At 42.1% G+C, this 13,072-nt stretch overlaps 1 protein-coding gene across 1 annotated transcript; it reads right to left on the bottom strand.

Moving 5' to 3' along the window:
* Window positions 1-219: 219 nt before the first annotated feature.
* On the bottom strand, window positions 220-1,769 carry ZFP57 (ZFP57 zinc finger protein; the record flags this gene model as incomplete). The annotated part of the gene is made up of 1 exon (XM_056128047.1): window positions 220-1,769. A coding segment is annotated over one exon (675 nt), but the record flags the coding sequence as incomplete, so codon positions are not given.
* Window positions 1,770-13,072: the final 11,303 nt, after the last annotated feature.

The raw sequence follows: 13,072 nt of genomic DNA, 5'->3' as shown, positions 1-13,072 counted from the left end.
TATCTTTCCACTCTTTTTCTCAATTCTCCACATGAAAATGTTCTCAGGCTCTGATGGCCAAGTGTGTACATTCTTCATCAGGCAACACCTGTCCTGAAAAGTAACAAAGACCAGAAACCTTCCTGTAACAAATTTTTGCATGCCAACTTTTAAATGGTGTGATTTCTTTCAAGATCTCAGTCATGATAGGATACTGAGGTGTGATAATAAAGTCCAAAACCTTAAAGAGTTAGCTGCAGAGTTAAGGAGAAACCTTTAAAATACTGGCCAAAACTCTCATCAATCTGTCTCAGGAAGAACAAGAGGTAGGGACGAAAAAGTGGGAGAAGTCCTGTTTTAGAATGGATTCCTTCTACTTCTTATACAGACAGGTTCTGTACAAGATGTTCTTTCCCTCATCCTTTTCCTCCCATCTTCATACTTGTATTCTCAAAAAGCCATTTACTTATGTGATTTGTGTTTCGAGACCTTTCCTCCTCTCTTGCTTTCTTTCCTCTAAACACTTCCTCAGTCTTCTCTTCTCCTGGGGGTAAGGATACTTGAAAATCCACTTCCTTCTCTGCCACAAGGAAGCCAAGCCTCTAAGCCAGGATTGTCTAGCACTTATTGAGATTGTCCCCTGCCTTTGTAACTCTCCCAGTGACTCATAAGGCTCTCTTTCTCCCCAAAGCAGATATCACAGATAGGGCAGCAGTAGATCTTATTTCCAGTGAGTCTGTTGGTGCCTGGACAGACCAAAGAATGAGCTAAAGGATTTGCCACAGAGGAAGCATCTGGATGACTTCTCTGTGAGGTGGACCTGCTGGTGGCCGGAGAAACTGGCTTTCTTGATAAAACTCAAGGGACAATGAAGGCAAGAGTAAAGCTTGAGTCTTGAAATCTCTGAGTGAAAGTTAAGAGCTGGTATCACAACAGAGAGTTCTAATGTTGGGTTCCTGACTCTTGGTCACATGTTTTGAGGTTGTATTAATTGTTGCCTGAGTTTCCAAAGTGATCACCTGGTTTCTGGCCACTAATATCTGATTCCTACCAATAGGAAGATAGGGTCTGAGTCATAGGGCTCTTGGTTCTAAATACAGGATCTAGGTACCGGGTCACTGGTGCATGATTTCCAGATGCAAGCCCCCAGATAGACATTTGTTCCCAACTGGAATTCCAGTTTTGGTGCTTGGAATCCTTACAATATGCTTCTGATTTCCAGCCAATGGCTCCTGGCTTGGGTGTGTCTTCTGGTGGCATCTGAGCTCAGATTGGTCACGGAATCTCTTCTCACAGAAGGGGCATGAATGGAGCCGGATACAAATATGGAAACAATGGTGATGACTTAGTCCCGAAGTATCACAGTAGGTCTTATCACAAAGTGTGCAATGGAAGAGCTTCTCCCCAAGGTGTATATGTCTATGGTAGTGGAGGCCCTTGGGTTTTCTAAATGACTTCCCACACGTACTACAGCTGTTAATCTGTTTTGGACTGTGAACACTCCGGTGACAATTGAGGCTGGAGGTTTTGTTAAAAGACCTGCCACAGGTGTGGAAGGTAAAGGGTGGCCCAACACAGGATGCTAAGAACACTGTGGTCCTGTCTATAGATCTAGGTGGAGCGGAAGATGGGCCTGTCCGTCTGCAAACAAGAGAGACTTTGTCATCCATAATACTATTCTCCTTTCTCAGATTCCAATTCTGATCTTTAAATTCCTCCTTCTCACCTTCTGTAGTGAATAAAGAATAACACAAGATTTCCCATGAGAACCCCAATTTAAATTCCCCAATTTAGTCTAAACTACTTCCCTTCTTTCAGCTACACCTTCCCACCCAACACATTCACTCTTACTTTTTGACCTCATAGGTTAGAGATAAAACTAAACTTCAGAATTTTCTAATTAAAAATATCAGAAACCAGTATTTTAACCTATAATTGCATTTATAATAGCTATTTAATCCCATTTCAATATTGCTCACACTCCTGCAGATGAGTGTGTCACCCATAGGAGACCTCATTATGTAGCAGGCAAATTGGGACGTTTAAATCAAAGATGATGATACTACTGGTAATCAAGCTAGCATAAAAAGTATAGATAAGGATGATCCCAGAAAACTAGGAGGTATATTAGGACTGGCCTTAAATTTTTGTGGACACACCCAGTGATGCTCAGGGGTTACTCCTGCCTCTATACTCAGGAATCACTCCTGCCAGTGCGTGGGGGACTCACCATGAAAGGCAAGTGCCCTACCCATTGTACTATCTCTCCAAACCCAAAAGGACTTTTAAATAATAGTGGTCTCACTAGCATAAGGAATCTACATGTAATCTATCAATTCTTAGAAAATGAAAATGCTCACTATCTTGTATGAGTTAATCATCTTCCTGAAGCCAAAAAACCTAAGCAGATTATTTTAAGCTCCATATGGGTCTAACAGGGTTGGAGGGATATAGGTCAGGAGAGGATATTCAGAGGCCCAAATCTTCTTCTTCTTCTTCTTTTTTCTTTTTGAGTCACATCCGGCGATGCTCAGGGGTTACTCCTGGCTCTGCACTCAGGAATTAACCCTGGCGGTACTCAGGGGACCATATGGGATGCTAGGAATCGAACTCCGGTCGGCCGCGTGCAAGGCAAATGCCCTGCCCGCTGTGCTATTGCTCCAGCCCTGAGGCCCAATCTTCTCAAGGAATGTTTCATCCCTCCCATTAGATGAATCCTAGGCCCCTTTCATTTTCTTCTTCATTGTAATTCTTATGTCACAGGAAGTCTCCATTTTGGTGCTAGAGATCTGCATACCACTGTTCCTTTCCTAGTTCAAGTTTGGTGATCAGACCTAGATTAGACAGAAAAAAAAAATTGGGAGTAAGAAGGCAATAGAATTAAGGTTCTATATTTGTCCCCTTTATATTCTTTTCTTGGTTTAATATAAGTGTGCTGAGGGTCAGAGAGATGGTATAGTAGGTAGGGAGCTTACCCTGCACACAGCCAACATGGGTTCAATCCCATACAGTCCCCAAGTATCATCAGGAGTAATTCCTAAGTACAGAGCCAGGAATAACTCTTGAGCATGGCTAGATATGGCCCAAAACACGCAGGCCCCCTCTCCCCCCTCCCCCCACACATACTTAGATGTAGGGAGACACCCAAAAAGTCAACTCCTAATGAAGTGCGTAATAGGAATGATTTTTAAAAGTTTGAATAGGCAAATCTGCATATTTTGAGAACATAGTTATGTTGCAAATGTTATCTCTGCCCTCATGAAAGCTTTCATTTGTTATCCCATTTACTTTACACCTGGAAGATGCAGAACTAATAGTCTATGAATCTCATTATGAGCTGATCTGTCTAGAGAAACCAAATGTCCAAACAAATAAAATGACAAGGGGCTTGCTAGAGGAAACCCAGTCTCTTACCTAAATGGGTCTCTGACATGACTTCCCAGTAGAGGACCCTTTGATTGGCATGTAGATAGTTCCATTCTTCCTGTGTGAAATCCACTACCACATCCTCATAGATAATGGGCTTTTGGAAGAGCAGGAGGTACTCAGGTAGTCTGCATGCACACATACAGATGGCAGACATCCAATCTCAAGATTCAGAAAACTTGAGGAAAAAAATTAAGAAAAAAGGCAAACCTAAGATGAGAGAAATATTAAAACACAGACACAAAGCCAGCAATTGGTTAAAGGAAGATGGAGAGGAGGAAAGAAAAATGGATGGTTCAGGGAGGAGAGCCTGCCACTCTAATTTTAGGAAATAATCCATGAAGATATAAGGTGGGTAGAAATTGAAAGACCTTGCAGCCCCTATTCTTGGGTATTGTTTAGAGAATCCATTTATCCACTAGAAAAGGGAATGGTTGAAAGAGTTACCAGGCTATAGGGCTTGGTCCCTCCATCTTTCTAGATTAGTCTCCTCACTGTGCTTTCCACCAGCACTATCTCTTTCTCTCTCGCTCTTTGGCTTCCTGCAGGGCCTCCTTAGCCACTTGGAGCAGCTTCTGCACAGGTTCAATCAGTTTCAGTTGGCCAGATACCTTTTTTCATGATGTCTCTTTATTCCTTCATTCCTGGCCTGTTCTTAGGACTGACTGGATTCCTTTGTAGGACTAGCTACCTCCTAGTAACAAGTCAAATGGAGAGGCCCCAAGGTTTGATTTGATTTTCTGTGACAAGTGTATCTCCTCCAAAGGGCTGTCTTTTTTTATTGTTCCACTGTCCAAATTTTACTCTTTCTATAACTGACAATGTTGATTCCCTCACAGCTGAGGCCAGAGTTCAGGAACTGGTCACTCTTGGCTCAGCTGTTGTCCAGCAGTCCCAGACTGGGGCTATGGAGGTGTCTGCTTTGTTTCCTCATGCTTCCGGTCACTGATGGTGTCAATTCTAGAAACCAAAAATCAAAGAAAGAAAACATATTATCCAGAAGGGAGGGGCTCATGAAGCCCTGGTTTGATCACTGGCATCCTAGCATTACACGCTCCCCTAAACACAGCTGCAGCAACCTCAGGGGAGTGGCCCCCAAACTTTTCCGTACTTGGTCAGGCAAGTCCAAATCACTAAATTTCTATTTAATGCAATTAAATTCTCTAAGCACTGTCCTTTAAGGTAAAAATTACTTGCCTGAGGAAGCTCTGAGTTTAAGCCTAAAGAACTGCATAAGTAAATACATAAATTGCTGGTCCCTTTTCAGAAGCCTAGAATAAAGAGATGCTAAGTAACTTGCTAAAGGTTACTTGGTCTGTAACAACACTATTTTCCTTAAACACTAGTTTCTGGGGCCAGAAAGATAGTACAGGGGTTAAGGCATTAGCCTTTCATGCGGCTGGCTTGGGGTTCAATCCCTGGAACCTTGTATGTTCCCCCAAAGTCCCGTCAGGATTGATTCCTGAGTGCAGAGCCAGGAGTAAGCCCTAAATATGTGGCCCAAAACCAAAAACATAAAATAAACCTTAGATTCTGTACTACTGAAAATACAACCGAGAAGTATAGTATCCTCGGGAAGATGCCTGTGCTTGGGATAACAACCCAAATTTGTGACACACCATCTTGTATTACTCTCTTCACTTTGTTTTGGTTTTATTGCAAAATGTCATTAAAGAAGACATTTTCTGAAATTCTAACTGGGCCCCTCCAAATGTACAATTTTGTATATTTTTAAAGAAATATATAGAGATTTTTTTAAAAAAGAAAGAAATAGAGATACTTGTAAAGAATACAGTAACAACATTCAAATAGCAAACATTTATTCTGTGTTCAGGATGAGCTCAACGTTATTTGTCTGTCCATCCTGGGCAATTCCAAGGATGTCTGAACTCCAGCCTCTTTCAGCTGACAGTAACTCACTATTGAGGTGGAATGAAAATAAAGACATAAAACCTGTTGATTTTTTCTTTCACTTTTATGAACAGTGGTAGAATTTAAAAATACTAGCAAGGATAAAGCGGGAATCTGAGTTACTTGGATGGCTAAAAGGAATGTTGGAAGGAAAAGTAAATTCCTTGGATCTGCGGTACTTCCCTCCCTCTCCCACTTTCTTTTAGTACAACTCAATCATCTGTGAGGCGAGCAGCTCTGGATTATTCTCCTATTCTCCAGCTCAGTATTCTATTCTACATCAGGTATTGGGGTCACCCACAGGCCCCTCCAAGCTCAACTTTGAGAGCAAATGACTGGAAGAGCAAATGAAATGATTAGTCAGACTTTAGGGTGCTAGGGCCTATCTGCTCCAGAAAATGTCCCCACTACTCAAATGTAAATCTGTGGGAATGTGTCACCATCATCCATCCTCTGAGTCCATCCTTTTTATTTTTTTTTCTTTAAATGCTTGTGCCCGTGGGCTCTGGGACTTCATTCCTGACACTGTGCCTTTGTTTTTGTGCTGAGTCTTTTCTCAGCTCCCGGGTGCTTGGCGTGGCTGTGGCCAGAGTGGGCGGTGCTCCCTGGTGGAGGGCTACTAGGAAGGTTGGATTGGAGGAATCTCCTCTAAGACAAACAGTCACATTCCCGTCTCTTACCCTGGCCAGGGACAAACTAGTACCAGATAGTCACCTGCTATGGACCTCAACTAACTACACCTCGTGCTATCCACTGGCCGTTCGACAAGCACAGGGGCTGTGGACAAGCATTCTCCCAGCTCCCATGCGCACGCTCCCCTCCCAGCGACCCTCCCAGCACCAAGACAGCGCCTTTGGTCCAGGGTTGGCCCACCCAGGCTTGGCTTGCTCACCTGTTTTCTTCCCCTCTGGATCCACAAGCTCCCAGCTTCTCCAGGTGCATGACCCAGCAAGTACAGCGGGCAAAGGCTCCCTGCATGTGGTAAATCCAGATTCAATCCCAAGCCATTCCTGAGCACAGACATAGGTGTAACTCAACCTCCCACAGCTCCCAACAGCAGGTACAGTGTGAAGGGCGGGAACCCTTTCACCCCCTATTACCTCACCCATTCTACCAACTTGTAATTGCTGGTTCCACCTCAAACCACCATCTCTCTTTTTCTTGGTTTTGGGGTCACACCTGGCAGTGCTCAGGGCTTACTCCTGGCTCTGTGCTCAGGGATCACTCCTGGAAGGACTCAGGGAATATGTGGTGCTGGAAACTGAACCCATGTCAACCACGTGCAAGGCAAACACCCTGCCTGCTATTACTATTTCTCAAGCCCAATTCAGGATACTGAAAGAGGAGACCCCAGTTTCCCTTTGCCAAAAAGAGGGAAGCCCAGTTTACTCTCGCCAGCAGTTCCAACCACACCTCATCCCCAAGGCCTTACTTTTGACATTCCTGGAGTTCCCCAGAACCATTTCCTTCTGTCCAAGAACTAGGAGCCAAAGACTAAGATAATGAACAGTACCCAAGGCAAATGACCAGAAAGACAAACCAGCCTACCACCCTATAGATTCCCCGCACTCTCTGGAACACAAACACCTGGTTTTCCTATAAAAATCTCACAGAAGAGTCATAGTTAACTTAACCCTATACTAAGTTCCTTCCCACTTGGGGAATTCCTTTTTGGGAAGCTCCTTCTCCTTTCTCTTCTAATTTCCAATAAATTTTTCTACTTTTCAACTCAGAATCCGAGCAGCTTTATTATAGAGTATTTTATTTTTGAAAATATTGAAGAACTTGGGAATCGCAAATGAACACAGAGACTTGTGAATGAACACAAAGACAGGTCGTGGTGCCTTCTGCCTCACCTGCATTAATGGCATGTATTCTCATTTTGGGACTCAATGCAGCTCTACACCTGCTCGCCCCTCTCTTTCCCTTCCAATACTTGAGATGTATATTTCTCTCTCCACTCTGGAGCTGTCTCTCATTTTTTTTCTTTTTTTTCCACTTTTGGGTCACACCCGGCGATTCTCAGGGATTACTCCTGGCTTTGCACTCAGGAATTACTTCTGGGGGTGCTCAGGGAACCATATGGGATGCTCGGAATCGAACCCAGTCGGCCGTGTGCAAGGCAAACACCCTACCTGCTGTGCTATAGCTCTAGCCCCTAAGCTGACTCTCTTGAGCATTAAATTCCCTCCCTTCATTTCTTAAATAAACTTTTCTTACTTGACCAGTCATCTCTTATTGAAAATTTTTTCTGTGAGGGAAGGCAACAGACTTGGAAAGCCTGCGTAGAATCTAGTGTTGATTTTATCCTTTTCTGCAAAGAGCAATTTCTTGCTCAAGTCTGAGTTCCATGACATCTTGAGAACTCAGTGGCAGAAATAATTTCTAACACTGGGCTTATTGAAATGCTACCAGCCTCTCACTAGAAAGCTGAAAATGGTAACCTTTGTGAGGGTTTTAAACCCAGTAAAATCAGTGTTTTCCTATAAATTGGATTTTCAAAGACAATGACTTGGCCAAAATATAGTTTACCGGCTTTTATACAAACAAAAGTGCTTTCTTGACCCATTATTCATGTATCAATCAATCAACTATCAATCAACTGTCTATGTACATGCATCAAAGTATGGGTTTGTGTGCCAACCCTCTGTCTACAGTCAATTCTGTATGTGGAACACTGGAATACTAGAGCCAGGTTGAAATCATAAGTAGATATCCTTACACCTGGGGGAGATGCATCATCACGAGATGTCAAAATGATATGCATCCCAACAATTTAAAAAGTTTAGGTGTTTTTGGATCTTATTAGACTAGGGTTAAACAAAGGTTCCTCATCAGAATGTTGAGCCTACAGAGAAATTGAAATCCTCAATCTAAATTTCTCATTGGAAAAAACATTAGTTATTAACACTTGAAATTCCTTTGAGCTTCAGAATCTATACTATCTAGAAAGAGCTGTAGAACTAGAGCCTGAAACTAAAGTGAAATAAGAGCTCAGAGACTGCAGGCCAATTTTCTTATAAGCCTCATCCAATTTTAATGAAAAAATTAGGCTGTTTTACAAAACTAAGGTAATAAGAACTATTGAAATTAAGTCAAAGGTTTGCTCATGTTCAATAAAAACTGATGTTGTTCAAATGTTCTCTTAGGCTGGTGTGTCTAAATGTACATATTTGTTTTGTTTCTGCATTGGATTATTAGAATATCTGACCTAGAACAGGCTGGAGCGATAGCATTTGCCTTGCACGCAGCTGACCCTCGTTTGATTCCTCTGCCCTTCTTGGAGAGACGGGCAAGCTACTGAGAGTATCTCGCCCACACGGCAAAGCCTGGCAAGCTACCTGTGATGTATTCAATATGCCAAACACAGTAACAAGTGTCACAATGGGAGGACAGTGACAGTGACAGTGACCTAGGAAATCTTGAGTTGAAATAATTGTGGTACATAAAAAAACAGGTTCAGAGAATAATTGTTGAGTTTAAAATACTGATTTCTAGAGTTATAAAATTGGTTGCAAAACTTTTTTTGGGGGGGGAGGTTTCTTTAAATTTTATTTTATAAGGTAGTTCACAATATTTGATTACATTTAATATTCAAACACCAATCCCTCCACCATTATACCTTCCCACCACATTTTGCATGTTTCCATCTCAAGTCCCAATCCCTGCCCCAAAACACAACAGAATTAATATATTTTGTATTGTTTGTTATGAAAAACTGCTGAAAATGCTACAAAAAAGTATCCACAGAGGAAATAGTGTGAAGATTGTTCTATTTTGGCAAGGGCCATTAAGACCTTCTTTAGGATATCGCAAACATGTTGTTAAAGGTTGAGTGATGTGAACTTTCGTATATATACCTGGAAATATATAAATACATATATATGTATATATATATGTGTGTGTGTATATATATATATTTCCCTCTGTGATTGGTTACCTACTATTTGAACCCCATCAAATGTGGTGTCGTCCTCCTGGAGATTGGGTAGAGAGTGTCTTATGATGAGTCATGTGGCCGCTTGCAAAACTTTTATCATATCAGAGTTTAAAGATACCAGGCTTTCCTGCTAGAATTCCAGACCAGCCTCAAGACTTTTTACTGAAGAGAAAAAGTGACACAATTTACATTCAAGCAGCTAGGAAAAGCCCCACTGGCCTTAGTGACTTCTGAATATGGATAATTGGGTGGAAAATGTGGGAAATGACAGCAATCGGGTTTTTTTTTTTTTTCAGATTATGTTGCTAGCCTGCCCAGTACATGAAAATGCATACTATTATTAAGATAACTTTTTTCATGTAATCTTTGTCACGAAGCCTTGACATTAAGAGAACTTTATCATAAAAAAAATGTGACATCCTAACATTGGTTCATCCTTTCTCCTCTGTCCTTTCTCCTTTGCCATAGGGAGCTTTAGGTTTATTGGGTTACACCCATCACAGTGTTTCTGAGGCACTTTTCATTCCTCTGTGTTTATTGTTAACCTGCCCGTTGTGCTCTGCTTCCCCTCAATTCTAATCACTTATATCCCCAAATCGGACCCTGTGATTCTAAGGTCAGATCCTTCTAAGGACTCTGGATTTTGTATTTGTAAGCAAAATATTGATTTTCTTTTCCCCTCCTGTCCTTTGCATAGTTTTTACTTCAGAGAAATGTCTTTTTTGTATAGACACAAGAAGACAGCTGCTATGCTTTTGTAACTTGGGAGTTAATTGACTCCAAATAATATTTACTCCTGAACATCTGTCATATTGACTCAATTTAAGCCTCAGTTGCCCTTAGTTCCTAGCACCCCAAAAGCAGGGTCCCGATGAAGGGAATGGATGGACCCAGGGCAAGCTGTGAGCTACCCTGGCATCGAAAAGGGGCAAACCAAGGGCCATAAAACTTATAAGAACATGGTCGTGGACAAATTCCATCACGACCCAAAGAGAAGTGATTGGACAAGGACCCTGCTGGGGTTAGGAAGGACTAATCTGAGAACGATAGTCTGGGATATATAGTGAGATGTCCCCAGGAGAGCCACCCTCTAAGCTTAATATACCTCTTACTGTGTCCATACAAAATGACTGGAAAGATTAAGAAGTAAATTTAAGATGACTGTTTAAAATGTGTTTAAATGAACTAAGAAAAGGAGAAATAATGCCCTTAGATGAAATCCTGCCCTTCAGTCCCTTAGATGAAATTCTGCCCTTGAGTGGATCTCTTAGCAGGAGATCTTTGTCTTAGAAGAGTTTCCCCAGAAGGAAGGGGAGACTCTACATATGTTGCTTGTGCTATCTCACCTATGTGTAGTTGCTACCCCAACCTTTGGTGGTTGGGTTCTTGACTAAGGCTGAGAGACTGTGCTCGGGGAGACTAGCATAGGGACAGTGGGAGACGGGAATGAGGGCAAGGGAAAACTGGAATGGTGCGTGCAGTGACTGGAATAGGCACATAGGGAGAATGGAATAAAGGAGGGACAGAGATTAGAATATACGCCAATTGATCACCAGCCAGCTTGGCAGCCCTGTTCCCTTCTTCATGCATCTGTTGGCGGTGGCTGCAGGCCAGGGTGTGGAAGCGGTGGCTTAGAGAGCCCAGTCATATTCATTGAAACACACAAGTCTTGATATAGAATTTACCAGGAGAAATTATTTGGGAATGTAAAGTGGTCAGGGCTTATTGGTAGGTCTGGTTGTATAGGAATAACAGCACGGTCTAACTAGACGGGGGACAAATTCAGCAACTGCATGTTGCTACTGAAGGTGTTTAGACCTTTATCTGCCCTTTTTGGTTTTGTTTTGGGGCCAAATCCAGCTGTAATCAAGGTTTACTCCTGCTCTGCACTCAAGGATGGTGGGTTTGGGGAACCATCTAGGGGATCAGGGGTGGATTAGCCATATGCAAGGCAAGGGTTGTGCCCACTGTACAACCCTTGAATATGAGAGTATGATCTCTGAACTTGAAGTATACTTTGGGGTAAGAAGATATAGGTGAAGATATAAGATAATATCAATTGTATAAATCAGAGTTTCCTGGATTTATATATTGACAGCCCAACTGCAAATCCAAGTAACAAAGTTGGGAGACAGAACTGTTATTGTTTTAGAGAATAAGGTATGGAGAGAGATAAAGGGACTTTGGTTAAAAAGCAAAAGGTGAGATATAATTTTAGGGAAAGGAAGAGAAAATATGCAATAGATAAAATCATTTGAATTACACAAAATGTGGGCACAAACACTTCTTTCCCTATCAATGGAGCAGTTTCACTGCAGCATGCCCACAGGAGTAATAAAAATGACCAAAAAAGGGGGGGGGGGGGTAAGGTAACTCCTACCATGGGAGAAATATCCACCATCATGGATTAGATTTTACCCATCTGAAAAGCAGCTTTAGGTCAGTGGGAGCTTTAGAGGCATAAGAAGGCTTTAGTCTAGGGTGCTTTCAGAAGGTGGCAGAGCAACTGCTAGTGCAGGGGCTGACTTCAGGCAGTTGAGATGTATCTGCGATTCTGTTCCCAAAAGCTTGGTGGCAGTTGAGGGAGTAAGAATGACAAGTTATGGTCCTGACCACCTTGGATGTGGAGGGTTTAACTCCTGGAGGGTTTAAGAAGAACAAATCCCCCAAATAAAGAGTGGGAAAAGAGGCTCGACCAATGGTACATTGGGTAGGGTGCTTGCCTTGCATGCAGCTGACCTGAGTTAGATCCCCAGCATCCTGCGTTCTACTACTCCATCTCCTGAATCAAGATGACTTGAAATACCTGAATAGACAGACCTATCACAATGGAGGAAACTGAAATGGTAATCAAATCTTCCCTCAAACAAAAGCCCAGGCCTAGATGGATTCCCTAGTGAATTATTTCAAACCTTTTTTTAAAATTATTTTTTTAAAAGAAGTTTTATCGGACCACCGGGAGATACAGTTACAAACTTGCATGATTACGTTTCAGTCAAACAATGCTCGAGCACCCATCCCTCCACCAATGCACATTTTCCACCACCATTGTTCCCAGTGTTCCACCTGCCACCCCCACCTCACCCCACTCCCTGCCTCTGTGGCAAATACAATCCTTCTCACTCTCTAATTTTGGGCATTATTATTTGCAATGCAGATAATAAGAGGTCATCATGTTTGGTCCTCTACTTTCAGCACACATCTCCCATCCTGGGCGATCCCTCCAATCATCATTTACTTAGTGGTTCCGTCTCTGTCCCAACTGCCTTTTCCCCCTGCATGTGGGATCGGCTTCCAAACCATGGTGTGATCTTCCTGGCCCTTATCTCTACTATCCTTAGGTATTAGTCTCATATTATGCTACTTTATACTCCACAAATGAGTGCAGTCATTCTATGTCTATCCTTTTTGACTTTTCACTTAGCATGATACTCTCTACGTCCATCCACTTATATGCGAATTTCATGATTTCATCTCTTCTAACAGCTGCATAATATTCCAGTGTGCAGATGTACCTGAGTTTCTTCAACCAGTCATCTCTCTTCTCGAGTCTTTCAAGCCTTTAAAGAGGAACTACTGGCTCTTTTTCAGGCTCTTCCAGGGAATTACCAACAAAAACAACAACAACAACAACAAAAACACTCCCAAACAATGTCTATGAAATTAACATCACTCTGATGCCAAAGTCAGAGAGAAATACCACAAAAGAATGAGAATTACAAGCCAATGTCCTTGATGAACACAAGAGATGCAAATAATCTCAACAAAATACTAGCAAATAGAATCCAACATTTCATCAAAAAGATCATACACCAT

Source organism: Sorex fumeus, unplaced genomic scaffold (genome assembly GCF_029834395.1).
Source record: "Sorex fumeus unplaced genomic scaffold, SorFum_2.1 ptg000063l, whole genome shotgun sequence".
Classification (NCBI taxonomy): Eukaryota; Metazoa; Chordata; class Mammalia; order Eulipotyphla; family Soricidae; genus Sorex; species Sorex fumeus.
Note: the sequence above shows the minus strand (reverse complement) of the source record. Positions and strands in the feature narration are given on the sequence as shown.